The 26,818-nt window shown below is 38.9% G+C and overlaps 1 protein-coding gene and 2 pseudogenes across 2 annotated transcripts in view; all 3 read right to left on the bottom strand.

The window, feature by feature from the left end:
* The window catches only part of CNGB3 (cyclic nucleotide gated channel beta 3), a 159,994-nt gene that overhangs the window by 69,090 nt on the left and 64,086 nt on the right, over window positions 1–26,818 (bottom strand). Inside the window, exons 4-9 of the mRNA XM_011937082.1 lie at window positions 25,642–25,796; window positions 22,780–22,932; window positions 21,689–21,897; window positions 8,444–8,494; window positions 2,220–2,306; window positions 430–494 (exon numbers count right to left, since the gene is read on the bottom strand). Of these exons, the coding sequence (XP_011792472.1) occupies window positions 430–494; window positions 2,220–2,306; window positions 8,444–8,494; window positions 21,689–21,897; window positions 22,780–22,932; window positions 25,642–25,796 (720 nt within the window). The remainder of the gene's footprint in view (window positions 1–429; window positions 495–2,219; window positions 2,307–8,443; window positions 8,495–21,688; window positions 21,898–22,779; window positions 22,933–25,641; window positions 25,797–26,818) is intronic.
* Window positions 11,816–14,766, bottom strand: LOC105508249 (annotated as a pseudogene). Its single transcript, XR_001001229.1, has 2 exons — window positions 12,376–14,766; window positions 11,816–12,293 (listed from the first exon to the last, which is right to left on the bottom strand). The product of XR_001001229.1 is annotated as a golgin subfamily A member 2-like (transcript).
* Window positions 14,790–17,964, bottom strand: LOC105508324 (annotated as a pseudogene).

The raw sequence follows: 26,818 nt of genomic DNA, 5'->3' as shown, positions 1-26,818 counted from the left end.
TTAACTAGGTATCTCTGAAAAGCTCATGAGACTTTACGCTAGGATGAATGGCGACTAGAGGTTTCAGTGCAAGTGAAATTTAGAACAACAAACGAATGAAATTCAGATTAGGAATGAATTATCATGAGAAAGGTTTAAAGTCAACTTGCAAAAGAGTATGTTTTTCTGTACTTGTTTTGACAGAAGTAGATAATAAGTCCTATTTTCTTAGTCTAGTACTTTTCTAAAATCTGATGATTTTCATACTTTTATTTCACTTAAAATACCCACGTCTGTTCTAGAACATAGTCCTATATTTTATGTAATCAAAGCTGAAATTACACCCTTTTTTTTTTTTGAAGAGGGAGGTCATATCCCTGCCAAATTCTGTCTAAAATGCTACACCATTGCTTTTTCCCCTTCCCCCAAGTATACTGAGTTATACTTTACCTGTAAATATATGCTTTGTCCATTATAGACTCTAGGTGATGATTAAATTCAAAAAATGAAGTATACTGTATAGAAAAGCAAAAGAAATCCAAAAGCATGTTAGTCTTAAATATATATATTTAAATAAAACTATATGAAATAGATTTTATTCATTACTGAAAATAATTTTATTCATATGTCTTTAAAAAAAAAACAAAACAAGACCCTGTTCAGTGGTATTTTCCTCTGGGCAGTACATTTTATAGCATGATATCACACTTCCAGAGCTTCTTGCTTTATTTTATTGCTACCCTCTAGTTATAGTCTTACTTTTAATGTTTGTTGAAAATGAAACTTAAAAAACATTTTTTTCCTTTTTCTTTTGTAAGCATGTAGTAGAACTCTATTTCCCAACAATTAAAGTCACACTCTCCAAAAACATACATAAAAGAGGAAAAGTGTAATGCGTTACAGTTATAAATAGATGTTAAGTCTTATTGCTCAACACTAGCATTATTTTTCAGTGAATTGCATTAAATGTGTATTTGTTTAAAGAAAATTTAAACTCCAGTAAGTATTAGCACTGGCTGTTCTTGACAGTATTCAAAGATACAATGAGTTTATGTGCATTTAATACAAGCAGAGTTACTATTTCCCTCAAGGCTTTTTCCTGCTTACTTCTACTTTTATCTCAACCTTTTCTGCCTGCATGCACTCCTACCCCCTACTTCCTCTTTTATTTCTATAGGCAGTAAAGTATGGAATCCAGAGCCAAATGCCAGTCCTATCTCTGCCACTTACTACTGTGTAACCATGGAAAAGTCTCTTGCTGTTTCTCTGCCTTGGTTTTCTCATCTGTAAAACAAGGTCAATAAGAAAAGATGCCCCCCAAAAGGGTTGTGTGCATATGTAAGTTAATACATTTAATATGCTTCAAATCATAGACTCTTATAGATAGGAAGGCCACAGAGATTACTTAGTTCAAAATTTTGCCCAAAGTAGATATGACTGCAATAGAACATTTAGAATTAAAAATAGTGTAGGTAATAGTAATGACTATTTAATTAGAAATATACACAAAGGATTTGTTTTTCCAGAGTTCGTAAGTAGGAAAAAACGTCTTCGAACACTCAGATTATGATAATTTATATGTGTGGTAATTTGTTTATTGTGCTCTTAATACAATTTTGCACAAAGGCATGATTTTAAATTTAGCTTAAGTGTTCACTAAAAAGAAAATATATATTCATTTGTTTTCTCATTTATAATTTGGAGACATATAGATAATAAATATTTATCCTAGAGAATTGTGCATTAAGATGACACCCTTATAAATAAGTGAAATGAGTGGACTATGGGGCTTTGAAAAGAAGATTAATGTTAACTGTCAGGATCTCCTATATTTAAACATCTAATGGATAGAGAGGGCTTTTGGACATTTTAGGGTTACAGAGATGGGGAATGAAGAGTTGGCACTTTATAAGCTTTTATCATAATGTCAGATAAACTCCTAAATCTACAGAAACATGATTATTTCTGAAAATTGGTTATCTCCAAGCAGGTACCTTCTGAAATTTCCATGTGAGATATAAAATAAAAACCAGGAGCAACTTTCACCAGTAGACATTTTTTTCTTCCTTCATTAAAAAAAATCATAGCATTGATGAGGGCAGAAAGATGGAGAAGAGTTTGGGAAAAATCAAGAATATTGGTAATTTTAAGATACTTTAAATTGTTTCGAGATTTCCATTATAAGGAAATGGAAATATTTCCATTATAAGGGAAAAGACAATTAAATATAGTTATCTTACCTTTAACATCCTGTTTGCTCTAAATATTGGATTAAACCCAAAGAAGAGGTAGCAAACATCAAATGGTATTATTGATGCAACATCCAACTGTTGAAAGAACACATTCAAAAATATGTTGTGTTTACATGCCTTTCTGGGAATGGATGGATTTACATTGATGTCTGTAAAAGTTGACCAGTCACAGTGCATTATTTGTTGTTTAATCCAAAACTGCTTTCAATTAACTATGCATGGGGCTTTTTAAGACATATTAGCACCATGAAAACTATTCTGTAGCCTCCTTCCACCGTATTTCATTTCCACCACCATGCATCTGATCTCTCCTTAGGCACTGCATTTACTGGGATTTTTATTGAGCTGTCACATATACAATGGGCATAGTTGCTAATGTTAAAATATGTTTGAATAGTGTTTTTAACATGGTGCTCTTGGACTAGAAATCAAGTCCATTCTTGATTTTATTTGAAAGCATTGAACTTTCATTGTATTGATATATTTTTATGTTTCAGCCAATTCTCCAGTGTTCAGAGTCAATTATATTGTGGTTCATTTAGGCTCTTCAGTGCTTTCTACTCTTGTCTACTTTGAACCACTTTGCTACCAATAAACTGCTTTAAAGGTATCTATCAGAGCCTGTGCAGGCTGAGAGAGGAGAGAAAAGAAATCAATAATGATTGCAATTAATCAGCAGCTCTGATAGGAGGAGGTATTGAAAGTACTATTATAGCTAAGAAATTTTTAAAAATAATCATGTATTGAAATTATTTTGATCTTCTGTTAAACTGGTCATTATGATTATTTTATGTAAAATAATTATTCACTTTTAGTAAATTTTACATGGTCTTAATAGGGTATATTTAAAAACTTTAAGACATCTTAAGATAATGAAGAGCAGTTAAGAACGTATTGTAAGGCCACATGTATGAATTAGAGAGTTGAAGAAGTCCTAGCCAGAGGAATCAAGCAAGAGAAAGAAATAAAGGGCATTCACATCAAAAAAGAGGAAATCAAACTATCACTGTTTACTGATGATATGATCATATACCTAGAAAACCCTAAAGACATCTCCAAAAGACTCCTAGATCTCATAAACAAGTTCAATAAAGTCTCAGATTATGAAATCAATGTACACAAACCAGTAACACTGCAGTACACATACAAAAATGACCAAGCTGAGAAGCAAATCAGGAACTCAATCCCTTTACAACTGTAAAACAACAACAACAACAATAATAAATCCTAGGAATATACTTAACCAAGGAGGTGAAAGATCCCTACGAAGAGAACTACAAGACACTGCTGAGAGAAATCATAGATGACACAAACAAACAGAAACACATCTGATGCTTATGGATTGGGAGAATCAATATTGTAAAAACGTCCATACTGCCAAAAGCAATCTACAGATTCAATGCAATTCCCATCAAAATACTAACATTATTTTTCACAGAATTAGAGAAAACAATTCTAAAATTCACATGAAACTAAAAAAGAGCCCTTACAGCCTAGGCAACCCTAAGCAAAAAGAACAAATCTGAAGGCATTACACTACCAAACTTCAAGTCTGTAGTTAGCAAAACAGCATGGTACTGGTATAAAAGTAGGTACATAGACCAATGGAACAGAATACAGAACCCAGAAATAAAGCCAAATACTTATAGCCAACTGGTATTAAAGCACAGAAAAACATAAATTGGGGAAAGGACATCTTGTTTTTTAAGTGGTGCTAGCAAAACTGGCAAGCCACATGTAGAAGAGTGAAACTAGATCCCTATCTCTCACTTTATACAGAAATCAACCAAGATAAATCAAAGACTTAAATCTAAGATCTGAAACCATAAAAATTGTAGAAGATAACCTTGGAAAAATTCTTCTGGACATTGGCCTGGGCAAAGAATTTATGACTAAAGCCCCAAAAGCAAATGCAATGAAAATAAATAAATGGGACCTGATTAAAAACGTTTCTTCACATAAAAAGAAATAATCATCAGAATAAACAGACAACTCACAGAATGGGAGGAAATATTTGCAAACTATGCATCAGACAAAGGACTAGTATCCAGAATCTACAAGGAATTCAAATCAGCAAGAAAAAACTAATAATCTCATCAAAAAGTAGACAAATGCCATGAATAGACATTTTTCAAAACAAGTTATACAAATAGCCAAAAAACATGAAAAAAATGCCACCCCCAATTGCATCATATCATCAAACCTCATTGATTTTATTGTACAGGTACAGATCTTTGTAACAAGTTAAGTGGTGTGCAGAACAGTACTTAAAAAATGTATTTAAAATTAAAAAGCAGGCACACTGTAGACCTGTCTAGTGCTACTATAAAACCTATAGTTTTTGGCTCGAATCATAACGATTTTTTTACTTGCTTTCTATTCAGTTGCTCAACTCCCCTCTCAACTTCTCTATGATGACAGTCATTAGTCATTAGCCATTTTAATATTAACACATTGGCACAGATTTGTGTAGATCTACCATTCGATCCAGCAATCCCACTACTGGGTATCTACCCAAAGGAAAAGGAGTCAGTACATGAAAAAGACACATGCATATATAGGTTTATTTCAGCCCAATTCATAACTGCAGAAAATATGGAACTAACTGATCTTTGTAACAAGATGTGTACAGAACAGTAATTAAAATAATGTATTAAAAATAAAAAAGCAGACACACTGTTGATCTGTCTAGTGACCTGTCTAGTCAATAAGGAAGTGCAAATTAAAACCACAATGAGATACCACCTTATTCCTGAAAGAATGGCCATTATTAAAAAGTCAAAAAACAATAGATGTTGGCATGGATGTGGTAAAAGGGGAGTGCATATACACTGCTGGTGGGAATGTAAATTAGTAAAACTTCTATGGAAAACAGTATGGACATTCCTTAAACAACTAAAAGTAGATCTACCATTCGATCCAGCAATCCAACTACTGGGTATCTACCCAAAGGAAAAGGAGTCAGTACATGAATAAGATACATGCACATATAGGTTTATTTCAGCCCAATTCATAATTGCAGAAATATGAAACTAACCTAAGTAGCCATTGAACAATGAGTGGATAAAGAGAATGTGGTTTATGTACACCACGGAATAATATTTAGACATAGAAAGGAATCAATGTCTTTTGCAGCAACTTGGATGGAGCTGGAGGCCATTATTCTAAGTGAAGTAATTTAGGAATGGAAAACCCAACACTAAATGTTCTCACTTATAAGTGGGAGCTAAGCTCTGAGTATGCAAAGGCATACAGAGTGATATAATGGACTTTGAAGACCAGAAGTGGGGATGGGCTTGGGGTGGGACAAAAAAACCTGCATATTAGATACAATGTACACTACTCTGGTGATGGGTGCACTGAAATCTCATAATTTACCACTATATAATTAATCCATGTAACCAAAAACCACTTGTACCCCAAAAGCATAGAGTTGAGATAATTAATTGCCTAACAATTTCAAAGCCTGCTGCTATTGAACAAGAATAGAACTTCTGGTTTGAATTAACCAGATTAGCTATTATAAACAGATTACTTCCTAAAAGTATTAGTTTAGAAATTACATCATATCCTCAAACCTCATTGATTTTACTGTATAAGTATCAATCTTTGTAACAAGTTAGGTGTACAGAACAGTAATTAAAATAATGTATTTAAAATAAAAAAGCAGGCACACGATTGACCTATCTATTGCTACCCTAAAACCTATAGTTTTTGGCTCAAATCATAACGATCTTTTCGTTTGCTTTCTATTCAATTGCTCACCTCCCCTCTCAACTTCTCTCTGCAGACAGTCATTAATCATTAGCCATTTTAATATTAACACATTGGCACAGATTTGTGTAGCCAGAGATAATTTATTTCTCATTGAACTGTAGAAAATTGATTGAAGTATTGACTAACACTAAACTCTGTGCAAGACAATTTGCAAAGCATGTTGGGGTTGAAATAGGAGTAAGATATTGTTGCTATTCACAAGAAGTTGACAAGCTAATAGGGGAATGACCAAGTTCAAAAATACAGTCATGTGTCACTTAACAACAGGGATATATTCTGAGAAATGCATTGTTAGGTGATTTCATTATGTGAATATCATAGTATGTACTTACAGAAACCTAGACGTATTATCTACTACACACGTAGGTGATATGGTATAGACATATAAGCCTAGGCTTCTAGGCTACAAGCCTAGGAGCATGTTACTGTACAGCATGCTCTGTATATTACAGTATATTATTGTATGTTATTGTACAGCATGTTACTGTACTGAGTACTGTAGGGAATTATAACACAATGGTAAATATCTTTGTATCTAAACACATCTAAACATTGAAAAGGTACAGTTAAAAATGTGATATGAAAGATAAAAAATGGTACACCTGTATAGGATACTTACCATGAATGGAGCTTGCAGGACTGGAACTTGCTCTGACTGAGTCAATAAGTGAGTAGGGAGTGACTGAAGGCCTAGGACATTACCGTACACTGCTGTAGACTTTACGAACACTGTAGACCTAGGCTACACTAAATTTGTTGAACAATTTTTTTTCTTTAATAATAAAGTAACCCTAGCTCACTGTAACTGTTTTACTTTATAAGCTTTTGAATTTTTGAAAACTTTTTACTCTTTTGTAATAACACTTAACTTAAAACACTCATTGTACAGCTGTACAAAAGAATTTTCATTATATGTTTATTATATAAGCTTTTTTCTATTTTTAAATGCTTTTATTTTTACTTTTAAGCTTTTTTGTTAAAAAAACTTAGTTAAAAAACTAAGACCCAAGCACACAAATTAGCCTAGGCCTACATAGAGTCAGGATCATCAATATCACTGTCTTCCACATCCATATCTGGCCCCATTGGAAGGTCTTCAGGCTCCATAACATGGGTGGAGCTGTCATCTCCTATAATAACAATGCCTTCTTCTGGAATACCTCCTGAAAGACTTGCCTGAGTCTCTTTTGCAATTAACTTTAAAAAAATTCATAGGAGTAGAATCTAAAATAACAATAAAGAGTATAATATAGTAAATACATAAGCTAGTAACTTAGTTGTTTATTACCATTATCCCCAATATTATGTACCATACATATTTGTATGTATTATATACCATACATATTTGTACCATACATATTTGTATGTACTTTATATGTCTGGCAGCCAGTAGGTTTGTTTACACCAGCATCACTGCAAACAGGTGAATAACACATTGCACTGTAATGCTATGATGGCTATGATGTCACTAGGCAATAGGAATTTTTCAGCTCCCTTATAATCTTATGGGACCATCACCATATACATGGTCTGTCATTGACCAAAATGTCATTATGCTAACACAAATTAAATATATAAATTAATTTAGCCCTTATTCAAACTCAGGAAAGTAAGAGTTTGGAATAAGCTTTATGGGATTACAAAACTATTAATCCTCTTTGTAGAATTCATCAAAGCAGCATAGAGATCTTTTATGAATATGCCTAAGTATGTGGCAATTTTTAATAAAGAAAATTAGTTGGAGATTTTTAAAAAAGCCAGTTGAAAGGGATGTTAATCATTGTAGATTTCCAACAGGGATAGTTTGAGACCTAAACCCAGATTTGTATTTTTAAACAAACTCTGAGGCCACCAAAGAATTGTCTTTGACATGGGGGGCTAGAGTTCACTCCGATTGGGTAAACCGAAATAACCCCTGACCTCTGCCTATTTCGCAGAGTTAGAGAGAACAAAGTACTTAGAAAACAATTATGAGCAATAAAACGTATGGAAAAGAAGGTTCCATGTTATGTAAACAATTGCCTCTCTTCTATTAATAATTTTTATTTTGAATATATGAGAACAAGAAAGAAGCAGGAGTAGAAACAATTTTGCAAACTTTTACAACATCATGCTACATGAATTGGGGGCTAGAATTTTGTAGACAAGGCAAAGTATACAACCCATATTCCTTTATTGATGTGTAAATTAGAATTCAAATGTGGGCACTAACTTATTTTGGTCTGCTTAATAAGGACTTATATGTGGAATTACCCATTTGCACATATAAGGAAATATATCAGGTAATTATTGAGAGGCAGAAACTTCAGGCTTATCTTTGTCTAATAAAACTTCATATGTATAAACTTTGCTTATAGAAATCTATAGATGGGATTTAAAGTCAAAATGGTAAGAGATTACTTGAGCAATTTTGAAATTGTTTGTGAGTCACCTACCTGAAATTTTGTAGAAGTCCTGTAGTTTTTCCTTAGCTCATTTGGATCCACCTGAAACATATTTGTATTTTCATTAATTTTTGCCAATTTCATCAATTATTTTTTTCTCACTTTTAAATTTATATTTACAACTATTTCTCTTGGCTGGTTCCTTCCAATCTCAGCCAATCAATATGCTCCATATTCTTAGGTTTTAAAACAAACAATGTTTGGTTTTAGTTTTCTTCTTCTTGCTCTATTGTTTGCCACAGTCAAGCTTCTCAAGAGAGTTGCCTACCTGCTTTACTCTATATCCTTCCCTCATATTTATTCTTAACTCATGGCAATTTGGTGGTAATTTGGCTTCTTCCCACTTCTCTCACTTCTTCAAGGCTAACATTACAAAACCACCAATGACCTCCTAATGATGACACCCAGGGTATCCTTTATGGCACTTAGCATCCTGTTATGGCACTCATCATAATTTGAAATGACACATATATTGCTTGGCTCATTTATTTAAAATTAGTCTCCTCCATTAAATGGTAATCTATCTGAGGACAGGTTTGATTTTGCTTAGCAACTATATTTAACTAGTGCCTAGAATATACTAAAAGCCCAGTGAATATTTATTAAATGAATGAATGAAGAAATGGAAAGATGAATAAAAACCTTTGCAGCATTAAAAATTTTTTTGGACAATTTTTTTCCTTGAAACTTTTTCTTTTCAAAGAATCTGTAATGCCACTCTTAGTTTACTTTATTTCTTCACTTCCTACTTTTCAATGTTCTTCTTGGATTCTTGGGCTAGTCATTTAAAAGTAAACATTCCCCAGGATTTAGCTCTCCTCTCTTTTCTCTTCATACTTGCTTCCTGGGAAATCTCACCCACATTTATAGTTTCAGAGATTACCGTGTGAGTTGATGCTACCAAATCTCTACTTCCACCTAATATCACTTTCTTGAGCTGTTGGGTAAACAACTGCCCATTGTCTTCTTCACTTAGCAGATCCACTGCACCAAACCTGAATTCATCATCATTCTACATTGCCCTTGAGCCAAACTGTGCTCTTCCTCCTGCTTCTGAGTATCCTATGAGCACCCTCATCTACACTGCTTAGTGGTCCTACACTGTGCGGTCTCCCTCAGTCCTCATACAACCAATAGCCAAGTTCTACTCATTCTTCTTCTGAAAGTTTTCTCATGTCCATTCTCTCCTTTCTGGCACTATCTCTGACTTTAGTCTTGTTCCCCTGGAACAATTCTACAGTGGCAGCCAGATGATCTCTAAATCAGATCACTTAAAATCCTCGTTCATGTCAAATCCTGCAACTCCACTTGATTTTAAGAAAAAAAAAACAAAATGAAAGCACCTTTTCAGGGTATACAAAGCTCTACTTTCTGTTTCCCACTCACTTCCTGGAGCATCCCAGAAACAGAACCAACCCACTCTGTTCAGCAGTTCCTCAAATGTATCATGGTAATGCCTTCGCCAATGCTGTCCCACAGCTCAGAACATGTTTTTCCTTTTTTCTTGTGGAGGACAAAGGTGCAGGTAACACCAACTCATCCATCAAGATTTGGACTAAGGGTCTTCTCTGTCAGATGGTTTTCTCTGAGCCTTATAGCACCCTGGCCATGCCTTTTCATGACTCACAACATAAAATCCCACCATTTTTCTTTTGCCCATCTGTCCTAGACATTCTGAGCTATGTAAGAGAGTAGGGTCCAATCTTTTTCCTCTGTTTCCTCAGTTCCTAACACAGTGTCTAACACATAGTAGGTGTTCAATAAATGTGTGACAAGTGATAGATGACTAGAACGGCATTTGTTAATATTCAGACCTAAAAGAATGAATGTGAATATTGGACTTATATGTTTCACTTATATGTAGTAAGGGATTTTCTAAGGGCTCTTAATTAGTTGACCAAAGCATTATAACTTGGACACATGGAAGTAGCATCTTCTAACAATTATCATTCAGGCTGTCTGGAAGTTTTAAACTGCTGCTTGAGCAATGTTAAAGATTGGTTAGTCAACTCCCAAGTTACTCCCCACACTACTGACTTTTTTGGCTTTAATTTTTACTCATATACACATACTAAATTTTACATAAATATATTAGAAAATGTATGACATGCTCATTTAATGATTTTTACCGTGAAACAAAATGGTTTACATAGGTAGACATAGATACAGGTTCAAATAAATAGCCTTATAAATCATGTACCACAAGAGTAAAATCAGTCACTTCCTTCAAAGCTTATATGGGACAGCCAGATAGATATCAAGTGCCAGACAGTTAAGTTAAAATACTACTTCCACCCTGCACCCAGGAAGAATGTTGTTAGCATATTTGTCTGTTTACTTTCAAGGTTGTCAATGATTCTATGATTGAGTAAATGTAAATGCAACTAAAACTTGCTAGATTAAATTAAATGCCATGTAGTGATTTTAAATTCTATCTTCTTTAGAGCAGTAAATCAACTTGGCATCATTAGCCTTACGAGGATCAGCATGCTTACTGGTAACAATTAGGTACTTATTTTTAAAATGTCACCCCACTTAATTCTCTCTCCCTCTTTTTAAGCCTCATCATTATGCCGCAGACATTTCTTCAGGGGAGGCTTACTTTAGGAAGGATATGCTAATTGCACCTAAATCCTTTTCCAATGGATACTTTTTGAAGAAGATCTACTCAGGTGTTAGTATATTTACTCAGTATTCACCTCTTCTTCCCCCACACCATGGCTAAATCCATTTATTCCAAAATAAAAAGCAAAATAAACAGAAGTTGCATCACCAGGGCACCATGACCCCATCCCTGCCTCCTTTCTCTGTCCCATGCTATCAATAAAGAAGTTTCTGAGCCCCAAATAATTACTAGAACCTCCTCCCCATGTGCCAGCTTCAACATCCTCTATGTATGATACAGGGGGTGGCACTACCCCTGGAATTACAAAATGTTACACAGACACAATATGTCCACTGGGGAAGGGGAGTCACCCCCAGCAGCCTGTTCTCTCGCCTGTTCTACATTTAGCCCCATTGTCCTGCCTCAGCTGCCTCTCTAAATAAGAAGATGGAAGCCCCTGTGAGGGAAAAGTTGCTTTAGTGAGAGTGAGGCCATCAGGGAGGCCACCAGGCCTCCTCCAAAGAAATCAACTCTATGAGCCTCTGGCTCTTAAATAACCACACTAATCATCCAGAAATTAAGGACTCAGCCCAGGCCAAGGTGGCAAAGGGTCTGCACTTGTTTGTCTCCCCACATCACACAGGGGTCTTACCTTGCTACTCTAACGATAATGGGGTGACTGGGAAGGGGTGGTAAAGACCTGATGGGGACGAGCTTCTGGCCCCACTTCTCCAAGCTTTGCTGACAGTGGCCAGCTTTTAGATGATGGTGATCTTCACCTCGTTTCTTGTCAGCACGATAGAAAAATGGAATGCAGGGGTTGCTGCCCAAGCCTGGGTGCTCCTGGGGGTTCTGCATCTCAGGAAGCAGTTGCATAACCTGCTGTGCAGTGGGATTATCATGGTGAGAACCCTTCCCGGCCTTTCCTTGTGCAGGTTCCACACTGTGGACGAGGCTCATCTTGCAAAGATCACCCTGCTTGTTGGTAGTCCCAAGCTCCTGGGGGAGCTGGGGTGCCTGGAGCAGGCTCATCAGCAGGATTCTGGGCAGCTGCCAGGAATTTGCCACGCCACTTGTTGTGGTTGCCCACAAGCCGCAACACCAGCTCCTGCAGCTCCAGCAGCTCCAGCAGCTTCACTTTCATCTTCTTGCCCTGGGCCAGCCTGCTCATGTGTTCCTTCTGTCGCCACATCTTCAACACTGCCCTCTGGCTCTGGTACAGTGTGATGTACTTTCCTGCGGGAGGATAGGGTTCAGACACTGGGATCCCTCCGACCACGGTGCAGCCCTCCCTGCCATGTCCTGGCCTCCCGCTCACTGATGATGTCTGTCTCTCCAGACAGTTGGAAACAGTGACATTCCAGCTTTTCCATCTGCTCCTTCAGGTCCACCTTCTCCTGCCTGAGCTCCATAAAGTGACTCTGAGGCTTTTCCATGGCCCCCTGGAGGGCCTGGTGGGCCTTCCCACCTACAGAATTGTCTCTAGTCCCTGGGGCTAGGGCTGCTGCCTCTGGCTCCTTCTGGACCGTGGCCACCAGATGAGCCAGACACTTACAGCTCACCCTTTGCTCCTTCAGCTGCCCATGTGGCTTGCCTGCTCCTCTTCGGCACTGGCTACAGCTGAGTGTAAAAATACCACCATGGCCTCCCGACCCTCCAGGTCCTCCAGGATGCTCAGCATGAGTGGAGGCGTCTCCTCCTTACTGTCCAGTCCATCTCCTTCCCCATGGAGAGCCATGAAGGTCAGCTGGGCCTGTAGCTGCTGCTTCTGCTGGCTGGTGGCTTCCAGGTGCTCCTGGGTCTCCTGCAACTCTTGGCGGGCCATCTCAGCCACCACTTTGCCCTGAGCTTCCTCCTGCTCCCGCTGGTCTATGAGCTGGGTCTGCAGCAGTAACTGCTTGTGGAGCTCCTTCTCAGAGGGCACCTGCTGAAAGGTGGCCACCTGCTGCTGATAGGCCTCCATGTGCTGCTGCAGGTGACCCAGGTATTGATCTCACTACTGCTGCAGACTCTGAGCCTCTTGGCTCTTCAGCTCTACCATCTTCTTCAGCTCACCCAGCTTCTCGCCCAGGTCCTTCTTGATATACTGCTCTGACTGCAGTTTGCTGGTGATCTCCATGTTCTCATTTTTCAGCTTCATGAAGCCGCTCTGCAGCTCGGCCATCTGCTCCTTGAGCTCACCATTCTGGGAGACTGCATGATTGATGGTGGCGAGGTCATTCTGCATGGTCTCCAAGGTTTGCCTGCGCGCCTCTGCCTGCTCCTCCCAGAGCTCAGCCTTCTGCTCCAGCTCCAGCAGTCTCTCCTCCTGCTCTTGGTTCGGGCAACTCAAACCCTCATTATCTGGCACCTGAGCTTGGAGCTGTCCTGCCAGACCCTCCAGCTCCTCCTGCAGGTGCTCGGCCTCCACTTGTAGCTGCTGCTCCACCTCAAAGGGCCCTGCTGGGGGCTCCAGGAGCAGGGGTTCAGCCATCTGGTTCCTCAGTTCGGCCAAGCTCGTCTCTAGCTCCTGTACCCAACTCATGCTGTGCCCCTTCTCCTCCCTCAACCTGTGTACCTGCTCTGACATCAGCTGCATCCTCTGCTACCACATGGTGCTCCCTCCTTTTAGATTTTCAGTATATTGATCTTTCTCTATTTGTAGCTGTTTCAACAACCCTGTAACCTGCCCCAGGTGTGCTTCCAGCTGTGCCTGATTCTCCATGGCCTGCTGTAACTGCTGGTTAGCATTAGGGGGTTCACACTGACTTGAGGACTGTTGAAGCGGGAGCTTGGCCCTCTCCAGCTTCTTTTGCAGCTCCTCCAAGTTGAGCTGGATCCCTGACTTCTCCGATACTAGGACTCAAGTTTCTCTTCTAGTTCTGAGTTCTGCTGCTTCAGATCTTCATAAAACTTCAGCCTGAGGGCATCTCTCTTTCTGGTTAACTCTTTGTTGTACTTGTCCGTCGTCTTCTGCTGTGTAGAGACAGCAGAGACAGCCCGCGCCAACTCTCCCACATGCTGCCAGGAATACTGCAGGCGGCTGGCCAGATCCTTTGACTCTCCTTCAAACTACCTGGCAGCACGCTGAGTGTAATACAGGGCTGTCCATAACTCTCCTTTCTTGGACATGAGTATCCCTGTGGTCTGAATTTGAACCTGTAACTACTCCCTTTGGCCTCCCTACTTTCAATTCCTTGTTTTCTTTTCTTCTTTCAGTTGATCCAGAATTTCTTGGTTCTGTCGTTTCTCCAGATCCTTCAGGTTAGCAGATGATGCAGGGCCCTCCCCATTGACAAAGGATGTAGACTCAGAGGTAAGACCATTGAGCTGTTGGGAGAGTTGCCCTGGGCTCCCGGTCAATGAGAAAGCCTTGGTTTCATCCATGAGATTGGGACCAATGTCAGCATCATGATTCTGAGGAGCCGCCATGCTAGTGCGACTGGCACCAGGGGAAGAGACACCACCAGCTAACATGGTGTCATGAGCAGACAGTTGTAGGGGAGAAACATGGTCTTTGGATGTATCATCAGGTGAATGGCAATCAACAGAAGTGGTTGTCTCAGGGTTGCTGCCATTTTTAATTTTCTCCTTTTTTTGCTCTTGTACCTACACCAGGGTATTTTCTATGCTGATATTCTCTCAGTGTTTTCTTGGCCACAGCCAATTTGCTCTGTAGGGTTTCTTCCAACATCACAGGGCAGGGTGGGAGGTGGGGTTGGGGCCACATCAGCACGATCCTGGCAACCACTGCTAAACACATCCAGTCATCTACCAGGCAGATGTGTAACTGAGCCAGAGGAGAAGTAACCAGGGCCACACTAGAACGCAGAATGGGGCATGGCCTCAATACTCCAAGGCCATTGGTCGATGAAAAAGATGAAAGGGAAAGGAAGCATGGCCAGGCGGCAGTGTGTCCAGAGGGACCATTTTTCTCATGCATCTGTACAATGGAATTATAGGATTATTGGGCTCTTGCTAGATTATATTGATTCTTATTTGCTCCAAACTGCACTCTGGCTTTGCCTCTGACTAAGATGGCATTTATTTGACTGATGACCAATTCTATTGTGTAGGCACAGCTACAGCCCTGTTTTGTGAGAAGTTCCATATACAGTGCTCCCCCACCCAATACATACCCTCCTGAGAGAAAAGGTAACACCACTTGAACAAATGGAGGATTAAATGGAAAATTATCCTGCTACCCTCCAAAGTCTGTGAATTCCAATATTAAAAACTTGGCAATTCAGTTTAAGGTCCTCTTCACAAGGCCAGTTAGCTCAAGGCAATAACATTCTTCCCAGGCCTCTTAAGAAATACTCCTACCCCAGAAAAGGCCCTTCTTTCTGGTATCAGGAGGCATGGTCCAGAAACACAAATCCAATAGAATTTCAGCCATTTATCTCTCAGATCATCCCCTCCCTGAAGTTCTACTTTCCTGTTGTGTGTGTGTGTGTGTGTTTTGTGCTTTGTTTTCGGCTTTGGTGCTTCATTCGTTCCCCCATATGAACCAGTAGAAATGTAGCCATTAGCAACTTCGGTCAATATATAACAGATTCATACTTTAGGAAGACAACCCAGTTGACAACCACAACAGTTTCTTAAAAGATATGTTAAACAAAATATATTCTATCTTCCTTTTTCTTTTATGATCTGAAGATCATTGTGCAAAAGACTATCAGGGTCGACCTTCTGCAGTTTAACATGCCAGTCGTGTACTGTCATTTATGAGTTCCACTGAATAAATCCTTTCCAAGCAATATTGCTCATGCTTTTGTCAGAAGATAAAAATCATGTAAGAGTTAATTCTTTTTCAGGAAGAACACAAAAAGTTCCAGCAGACCAGTTTTATAACTCCGTGATCTGTATACATCCCTGAGCTCTTTCATAAGTCTATCTGAAGCTTGCACTGACCCAAACACCACACCACATTTAAATGGTCTTGCCTTTGAGTCTTCCTAATTTTCTCTAATGTTGCCAAATTTTCTTTTTCAGTTCCTTTATCCTCCGACTTTTTCCCACTAGTAAGTTCTTCTTCCTTCATCTTACAGCGATTTAAGTATTTTATATCTCCAGCCATCTCTTCTTCTTCTGAAGTCACTTCTGTTTTCCCATTCTGACCCATGGGTAGTGGTTGATCTAGCATCTCAAACATCCAGGTGCTTAGGAAGGTTATATAATCTGCAGAGTTCACATATCAACTACTTCAATTACTGACGAAGGTAATTGTTGTTCTTAGTATCTTCTAGACGTTCCAGAACTGATGTCAGATTTGGGTCATCAGAGTCCACAAACTGTATCGGTGAAAAAGATGGATAGGATTCTCGGAATCTCTAGGCACAAGAAGAGGCTCAACCCATCATGGGACAGTCTTGGCCTCGTGGTGGCTTGTCTACTGGAGATTCGGCAATGTGTAAATATTCAGGAGACTGGCCCAGGTGCAGGGTTGCGCGGGTGCGCTGCTGTCCCTGTCCCGCCGCCGCCAACTCAGTCCGCGAGGCTGAGCATGCGGTGCCACTGCAGCAATTTGTGAGCCTGCGCCAAGCCGCACACTGCGACCAGTATTCACTTCTTCTGAAAACAATTCATAGAAACTTCATAATTTTACACAGGACAGATGGAAGAAGTATTTTAAAATGATATTACCTGAAACAGTTATAATGCAGATTAATTATTCAAGGAAATAAAATCCTTGAACTGAGATTACCATTCATTCACTCCTTCAAACATTTCTTGAGTGTACTCTAAGTTCCTAGGTTAGATAAAGAAGTGAATCGAATACTGTCCCCACTTTCAAGAAACTTATCCTCAGGTAAGAAAGAGAGATACATAGACAAATAGGAGACAAGAGGGAAAAGTAAAGTGTGTGGACATCCATTAATTTAATTCATTTAACAATCAACTGTGTATTTTCTACATGCCAGACCCCGAGCTAGGTGTCTTATTCAATCTTCATAATAGATTTATGAGGTGGGTACTGAGATAGCCGGGTGGGAGGGGGTTGCTGCAGAAACTCCAACCAGCCTGCCCACTGACGTGGAGCCTTGGAAAGTTTGTTACATTTGCAGTAGGGAGGAGCCTAGCCTCTCCTCTTCCTGTGTGGAACCTGGAATTCGAACAGTGGGCAGGAAGCACTCTAGCAGGGGACTCTGGCCTTGTGGAGGATCCCTGTTCCCCCACTTTTTAAACCTTTTCACCTAATAAAACCCTGCTTCACTCACCTTTCAAACCATCTCCGAGCCTACATTTTCATGGCCGTGGGACAGACAAGGACCCTGTCTTTAACTGAACTAAGGAAAAGTCCTGCAACAGTATGACTATTCCTATTTTGGGGGATGAAAAAGATTGTATTCAATGAAAGGGTAAGTTTACTTTCTTCAAGTTAATGCTATTAGCAAATTTCAGAAGTGAAATTTGACCCCGGACTGTTTGTTTCTACTACTTCATAATTAGTCTAATCAATATTTGAGACAATTAAATAATAGAATTATGAGTAAAGTGTAGGAAACACAGAGAAGGGAGTGGTTTTCTTCAGATTGGTTTATAAAGAGCAGTTGAGAGGTTTAAGTACCAAAAGCAGTTGATTATAAAGGAAGGCCTCATTGACATTGTAACTAGATGACAGCGAGGATTTCTGTGAATTTTGCAAAGGGTTGCGGATGTGTCTCTTATCTAAATAATCTTCACTGTCATTTCCAGCTCAATTTCTGCTATCTCTAAAGGAAATTACATACAACAGACTTTTTGTTCGACTGTATTTCAAAATTCGGTTATCTTTGTAGCATCACTTTTAGGAGAAAGATTTTATAAATAAATGCTGTGAAAAACTTATAAGTCCTCCTGGTTTCTATTGTAGCTGTTAGCACCTCAATCTGTTGTCTGTTACTTGTTTGTTTTCCTTAAGGCCTTGGGGAATTAATATTTCCATCCTCCAGTTATGGTGCATTTATTTAATAAATAAATTAAGTAGATGTATCTACCTAGCAACTGTAAGTATTTAATAAATGTTTCTTCAATGAATGAATGAATGAATGAATGAATGAATGATTCAGTGGTGTATACTAATGGTAGCATAGATAGCTAAATATAGTGAGACCTTCAGGTTGGGTACTCAATGTGCATAGTCTTCTTACCAAAATGTAATCAAGTTTCAAATGCTGCAGCTACTTACTCTAAATTAAAGAAACTATTAATTTGGTTTCTTTAATTGAACAAACAAAGCAATTATTTCCTGCTCTATATTTGTAGCTTACAATAATGCATTTTAAATAGAGCTCATTGCGTGTGTTTTTTACTGGTTATTTTTCTTGGTTTTAACACTTCATTGTGTGCAAAGGCCTCTTAGAAAATTGAAAATAAAAGTCTCCCTTTACTGATTTTGTCATTTTCCATTTGTCAAATATTGATTTTCTCCCCCTTGTGAGTCTAATGGAGGTTGAAATTAGTGTTCCTTTTGTTGTTGTTGTTTACTTCTTATTTGTACACTGTCATCACCATTCATCAAGCTGCCAGGTTGCTCTGGGGATGGTGCTGGTGAGTTAACTAATGTTCTAGAGTCTGCACAAGGAATATTTTGAATAGACTTTTGGTATAGCTTTGGCTTTTACCTTTACTATTTCTTTCTAGGAAAGATTTCAAATATAGAAAACACTTCCTAGAAAATGACAATTTTTTAAGGAAGAAAAAACATTCAAAACTATTCCTTTCAGTGCTTTGATAATTTAAGACCTTCTGAAGATCCAACAGAAAATATTAAGAAGATTAAGCAACCTAACTATCTTCTTGAAAATTCTACATGAACCTAAGGTGCCATATAGGCAGACAGTCTGCTCTTCCTATCGTGACATTGGAGGACATGTTCTGTGCAGCCCTTGCTGAGCCTTGGGAGGAGGATGGCACATTGGCCACAGTTGGAAAGGAAGCATCCTTCTAGTTAGCTGGGGAAGGGGCTTGGGCTAGTGGCTATAAGACTTGGCTTTGTGCTTGTGAAAACCCATTTGTCTGTTTCTCAGATTGATTGGATTGACAATAAACTTTCCTTAACACTGAGAGTAAATCCAGGAGAAGATAATTTATCCTAAGTGTAAGAATGCTACTTTCTTAGGAAGGGCACTGCGTTTGATCATGAGAAATAGAATGTGATGAATTTGGCAGGTAAATAATAAAAAGATAGACCCATAGATGCCATATTCATTAAAAAACAAAACACCAGTGGAGGTGTTCTATGTACTTGTGATTTGCCTGTATCTGTGAGGGGTGTGGCTACCTGTCTGTGGTTTGGCTATATTGATGGAGATATGGGTGGCTCATTTCTCTTTCATTCTCTTGCCACACTGAATAATAGTATATTTTGCAATGGTGGAAATCTTCTGTGCTGTCCACTAGACATGTGGTTGTTGAGTTCTGGAAATATGAACAATGTGGCTGAGGAACCTGAATTTTTAATGTTATTTAATTGTAATTAATTCAAATTTAAGTTTGAATAGACGTATTTGCCTAGTGGTCACCATATTGGACAGTGCAGTGAATCCACATTGATTAAAATGGTCATGACCATACAATGGCCAAAAAACAAGTGAAAAAATGCTCCACATCACTAATCATCAGAGAAATGCAAATCAAAACCACAATGAGATACCATTTCATACAAGTTAGAATGGCTATTACTAAAAATTCAAAAAACAGCTGATGCTGGCAAAGGCTGCAGGGAGAAGGGAGCACTTATAAACTGTTGGTGGGAGGGTAAATTAGTTCAGCCACTGTGGAAATCAACTTGGAGATTTTTCAAAAAACTTAAAACAGAACTACCATTTGACCCAGCAATCTCATTACTGGGTATATATCCAAAAGAAGACAAATCTTTCTAACAAAAAGACACATGCACCTGCATGTTCATTGCAGCATTATTCGCAATAGCAAAGACATGAAATCATTCTAGGTACCCACTAACGGTGGACTGAATAAAGAGAATGTGGCACATATACACCATGGAGCAAGATCATGTCCTTTACAAGAACATGGATGCAGCTGGAGGCCCTTATCCTAAGCAAATTAATGCAGGAACAGAAAACCAAATACAGCATGTTTTCACTTATAAGTGAAACATTGGGGCCGGGCTCGGTGGCTCACGCCTGTAATCCCAGCACTTTGGGAGGCCGAGGCGGGCAGATCACAAGGTCAGGAGATTGAGACCACAGTGAAACCCCATCTCTACTAAAAATAGAAAAAAATTAGCCGGGCACGGTGGCGGGCACCTGTAGTCCCAGCTACTCGGGAGGCTGAGGCAGGAGAATGGCGTGAACCCGGGAGGCGGAGCTTGCAGTGAGCCAAGATCGCGCCACTGCACTCCAGTCAGGGTGACAGAGCGAGACTCCGTCTCAAAAAAAAAAAAAAAAAAAAAAGTGAAACATTGGGTACTTATGGACATAAAGATCCGAACAATAGAAACTGGGAATGACTAGAGGGAGCAGGACTGCAGGGAGGAAGTGGGGAAGGGTAGTAAACCTCATTATTGGGTACTATGTCCAGTACCTGGGTCAATCATACCCCAAACCTCAGCATCACCCAAGATACCCAGGTAACAAACCTGTATGTGTATCCCCTGAATCTAAAATAAAAATTGGAAAAAAAAAAAAAAGAGGGTCATGAAAGCTTTGCTTTCTAAGTTAGGTTTTCCCGAAGTGTCCAGGCCTAAAACCCTGTGCTTGATTTATCTATTACATGCAGACGCTGCACTCGGTTCCAACTACACAATGATAGACAAGGCACAGTCTGTGTCCTAAAATCTTACAGCCTAGTACTTTCTCACAACACCAGACTGTCTCCTAAGAAGGCTGAGTAGGTTCTAATGAGTGAAATCATACCTATCTTATTTATTAAAATATTGAGGTGAATGGTAGACTGTAACATGATAGAAAATAACTGCTTCACAGACTGTTTGAGGCTTAATTACCAGAGGAATATATATTAAATGGTTTCTTCTTTTGGCATTGATAATTAATCCATTTAAAAAACATTATTGAGGTAAAATATGTATATAGTTTCAATATTTCAGACTTGGCACTCTCTTTATATGCTCAAGTATTGTCAAATTCTGAAAAACTTGCTGACCTGAACCTGCGTGATTGTAGAGGCAAGGCCTGGGTTAGAATCCTGGCCCTTCTACTCTCTCGCTTTGGGCTTTAAGCAAATGACTTCTCTCCCTGAACCTCAGTTTCCTCATTTGTAAATAGGGCTGATTACATCTTTTTCATAGTGTCATTGAAAGGATTAAGTGAGGTATTATAAGTAAATTAACTAGAACAATAATGCTAGCTGACATTTAATACTTATTCACTATGCACCAGACACAGTCTAGGCACTTCACAGGCCTCAATTTATTTAATCTTTCAATCAATATTATGATGGTATTTTTGTTATTTTCACTTTACATATGAGGAAATTAAGATACAGGGAGATGCATGTTTTCCAGCACATTGTGAACACTCAATGGCTATTTTGTAATTGTTTTCTTATTATTATTGCTCATGATTTCTTGCAGTTGTCCATGCAGATAGCCAGTCAAACATTAAATAAAACAATGCTGTTATTTTTTGTAGCTCAATTAGATGTTATTCACGTTTCAGTTTCTGCCTTTTCCGAACCCCACTTACTATTATGTCTCCTCCTCTTATAAACTGGAGTCTGGGCTGGATAAATAGCATATCATAAAGGTAGATGATATCACATATGATGTCCACAATAAGCCAGTAGTGTATGTTGTCTGGGGTTTGATATGGGAAGACGAGGCGTAGTGGTATAAACCAGCAGTTCCAGTTATAGGCAAGGGTGACAATCAAGAGCCACAGGAGATAGAGTCGATCTGGAAAAACAGCAAGTGGAGCAATCCAAATGACATAGAACAAACACAGAAAGAATTCTCTTGCTTAGTTTGGGGAGGTTGGGACACTAACCTCTAGAGAGCAGTTTGCCATAGGAGGCTCTATTAAACATTCAACACAATTCTGCCTCTGCACTGTGAGGCACCAGGCTTTACAAGAGATGTTAAATGATCTTATTGCCTCTTCTGAAAGTAGACAGTTTCCTTCCAGTCCCCTGAAGAAGTGGCTACTCTGAGTCTGTCCACACAGGTAACTGTACTATTTGGATCAGGAAAGAATTTCACGAAAAGTCGGAAGGACTTTGCACCGACATCACTGCAGCCGCAGATCTTTAGTTCCTCAGTAGTTAAGTTGCAGGATTGATTGCCCAGGGCAGGTGGCAGAAAGGCTACATCCTGCCAGAAGGAGGATGGCACTGAATGGGAGGGCAGAGGGTCAGCCCATTAATGTAGTCCATGTCCCTTCACACATAGCCCTTCTCTGCCTATGGGAGGCCGCAGGAAAGGATTTGTTCAATCAGAATAATCAACAATATGAAGCCATGGAAGAAGACTGACACTTCATAATGAATTGTAAGTGTGTCAGTGCACATATTGTGGAGTGCTTTGGGCCTTCTTTTCCGAGGTAATTAGGGACAGGAGAGGATCTGGACTGCCTTTTAAATATAGGCAGGAATATTGTATTTCTTATCTTCACCCAAGATGGGCAAATGATCCTTTACAGGTTATATAACTTAAATTCTGCTTGCTAGTTAGATTGAGAATATGAGGTAAGGAAAATAGAAGCTATCTGTGACTTCGAGTCACAGGGTTTCTTGGTGATAGCCAGCCCTCCCACTACAATAGTTCACCCTTTGTTAATACCTGTGTATGAATCTATGCTGTTTGGAAGTTTAAGTTGCTTTAAGTACTCTGTTAAAGGCATCTTCTTGACTTTGAAACACAACAGCCTATAGTAATGTTCTTCTGTTGGCTTATCATCGCTTTCTTTTACTGGTGGTACAGCCGTGGGCTTTGCTTCATAGGGAAAAAAAAAAAGATGAAACATTTAAAGAGGTTAAGTTAGCTTAGTTAAAAACTTGAATTTCTTAACCAAACACCGCATGTTCTCACTCATAAGTGGGAGTTGAACAATGAGAACATATGGGCACGGGGAGGGGAACATCACACACTGGGGCCTATCGGGGGTGGGGGACAAGGGGAGGGATAGCATTAGGAGAAATACCTAATGTAGACGATGGGTTGATGGGTGCAGCAAACCACCACAGCACATGTATACCTATGTAACAAACCTGCATGTTCTGCCCATATATCCCAGAACTGAAAGTATAAAAAAACCCAAAAAACTTGAATGTCTTAAAGTCAGAACATTTAAGAATCTTCCTCTTTTGATACAGACAGATGAAACAAAACCTTCATGACATTTAAAATAGTGACATTTATTTCACTGTGTGTGTGTATAAGGAAAAAATATGTCAATGTAAAAAATTAAAGGAAACACAATTTTTAAAATAAATAAATGTTTATAAATTTTTCAAAATAAAAAAAAAACAGGAAAAACTACTAAATGATGACAAAATTCAGGATAGTGATTACCCTGGCAAGGGGGCTTTGTCACCTGGGGAGACTGTAAGTTTTCTCTAGTGAGGGAAATGTCCTTTATCTTGGAGGGTGGTGGCAGTGATGCAACAGGACTATTCATGTGTAAAAACTATCCAAACATGGTGGCGCAGGCCTGTAGTCCCAGCTCCTCTGAAGGCTGAGGCAAGAGGATCATTTGAGCCCAAGAGGTAGAGGTGGCAGTGAGTTGTGACTGTGCCACTACACTCCAGCCTGGGTGACAGAGCAAGACCCTGCCACTAAAAGAATAAAATAAGATTAAATAAGTATATAAAAATATTTTTTAAAAGTTTGTCTACACTGAAATATTTATGGATGAAATATAGTGTCTGGAATTTGCTTTAAAAATTCATTGTAACTCCAATGTTACAGGAAATAAATTTTTAAAAATGAAAAAAGAATATGTTACAATAATTGAGCTGTACACTTAATTGTGGATTTTACAGTTTGTAAACTATGTCTCAAATAAAAATATTGAGTATAAAATAAAGGCATTCTCTAAAAATGAAAACAAATCATGTTGTATATCCTAAAGTATACAATAAAAACAAAATAAAATAGTAACATTTATGAAAATATACAGGTAATGAAAACACTGGAATTTGGAAATATGTAGCAGGTTTAAAGCTCACAAATAAGGTGTCACAAAGGTGTTACAAATAGAATATTTTAAATACAAGCTTGATTTTCACATACTTTGGAGCACCAATAAAGTCAGAGATCAGAAACACTGCAAATGTACATCATTCTGCAGGTTTTGGTTTGGTGCTTCTTTACCCTCACACATGTCATACACAATATTCTTTTCAATATATCTTTATAAAAGTATAATGACTATGATTTCTTTTAGCCTCTTCTGTTTAAAAAGAAACTGTTATACAATACACAGTTTATTTTGAAAACCCACATTCTCTTATACAGAACTATGAGGAAGCTCAACTCCATCCCATGTAATTATCAACTTGATTTGCATTTATATGTTAAACAACAAAGCTTTGTTCTATTCTTTTTCTGTGTATATATATGTAAATATTTTACATAGATGTAATCATAGTATATATTATTTCTGTGTTCTACATATTGATTTTTTTTTTTTTTTTTTTTGGGATTTTTCCTCTGTCACCAGGCTGGAATACAGTGGTGTGATCTTGGCTCACGGCAACCTCTGCCTCCTGGGTTCAAGCAATTCCCCTGCCTCAGCCTCCCAAGTACCTGGGACTACAGGCACGCGATACTAAAATACAAAAATAATTTTTTGTATTTTAGTAGAGACGGGGTTTCACCATGTTGGCCAGGATGGCCTTGATCTCCTGACCTAGTAATCCACCCACCTTGGCATCCCAAAGTGCCAGGATTACAGGCATGAGCCACTGTGCTTGCCTGATTAATTTTCATAAATACATTTTTGTAATTATTAGGGTGGTTGATAATAGTCCCTCCCTTTACGTGATTGGTTTGTTGATGTCCTTTGCTCTGTTGGATACCCAGGTAATATTCCTGTATTTTTATAATATGTACTTTGCATAATATGGGTATTTTTAATATTACAATAAAATTTGCTATAGAAGATACTGTTTGTGTCCTTCACATATACCCTGAGCCTGGAGATCACCTGTAGGAGGGTTCCCTATGTCTGTTGGAGGATTTTCTTGAGCAGGTTTACTTAAAGTGCTGGGGAGGTAACAGTATGAAGCTTCAGCACCAATCAGCTTCCTCCTCTTCCATTCAGATAATTCTCAAGTATGATCCACACAGCTTTTCAGTTGGATAAAGCCCCAATGGCACAGTAGGCCCTCACTATGTTGCCCAGGCTGGTTTCAAACTCCTAGGCTCAAGCAATCCTCCTGTCTTGGTCTCCCAAAGTGCTTGGATTATAGGTGTGAGCCACTGCATCTGGCCAGTGATCCTCTTACTAACCCATCTGTACATTTTAACTTTCTTCTCTGTCTCACCACTCGTACCTTCCTGGATCACTCTCAAAATATAAACGGTATGTAAATCATTTTCTCAGGATCTGCTTTTGGGAGATCCAAACTGAAACATCTGCAAAACACAAGTCCCGTCATCACTTCCTTCTTCCCAGTACTTGGAGGGAGCAATGCTTACCAGTTTGAGGGCTGGCTTCGGGTGAGGAGAGATCTCCCTCTATCAACTTTCTCTTGTAGAGGGCTGTTCTTTGACGCATTCTTTTCACCAGGTTGTGTAGCTGGGCGTCAGCATACTCATTTATAACAGGAGCTGCAGGCGGTTTGTTTTGTGGGCTAAATGAGAAAAAAATGGCAATAGAGATGGGCCCACGAAGAGATAGATACAAGAGAAGGATTAAACCTTTTCACCTTCCTTATATATTCAAGATTATTAACTTCCCCTTCTTTTGCAATTGAATAGTACAATTCAAACATTAGGTTTAATGGAAATAGTGCTGGGGGAATACAGATGTTATTAAAAAAATTAGAATCCTCAAATAGCAAGTGGTAACTCTTGACCATACTGGATCTTGATGATGGTGATTCTGTCATTACATTGTGTCACTAGGACAAGTAAAGCTACAGATGGTGGGGCAGGCAGGCGCCTAAGATGGCCCCAAGATTCCCTGCCCCTTGGTATATGTGCCTGCATAATCCCGGGGACAATAAATATGGTGGTTTTATTCCCATCAATAGTCCATGTTATACAGCACAGTTGATAAGGAGATTATGTAGGTAGGCCTGATCTAATCATACCAGGCCTTTTAAAGTAGACTTCCTCCTACTGCTGACATAGCAAGAAGGCAGAGATTTGAAGCACAAGGGAGATTTTACTTGAGAGAAATCCTCCATGGCTGATGGTGAAGAAGAGGGTCACCTGGTTAGAATTTCATGAGGCCTCTAGGAGGTTGAGAGTGATTCCTGGCTAGCTGTTCATAAGAAAACAGGGACTTCAGAGGTACAACTGCAGGGAACTGATTTTGCTAATAACCTGAGTGAGCTTGGAAGCAGATTCTTCACCAAAACCTCCCAATGAGAGCCTGGTCTGGCCTGGCCAACACCTTGATTTCAGCCTTGTGAGACCTGAAGCCAAGAACCCAGCTGAGCCCACCCAGACTTCTGATTTGGACCCATTTGCTAATGTGGGCTTTAATTTAATTTAATTTATTTGTTTTATCTTCAACTTTTACTTTTGGGTGTTGTTTTAAATCACTTAAGTATGTGGTAATTTGTTTTGTGGCAATAGAAAAATAATGTAGCTGCTGTGCTTCAATGAACTTCCTTTCGTTTTTTTTTTTTTTTTTTTTTTTTTTTTT

The sequence above is a fragment of the Colobus angolensis genome, unplaced genomic scaffold, assembly GCF_000951035.1.
Source record: "Colobus angolensis palliatus isolate OR3802 unplaced genomic scaffold, Cang.pa_1.0 Scaffold16, whole genome shotgun sequence".
Classification (NCBI taxonomy): Eukaryota; Metazoa; Chordata; class Mammalia; order Primates; family Cercopithecidae; genus Colobus; species Colobus angolensis.
The sequence above is the reverse complement of the archived record's forward strand: the minus strand, read 5'-3'. Positions and strand labels throughout refer to the sequence as shown.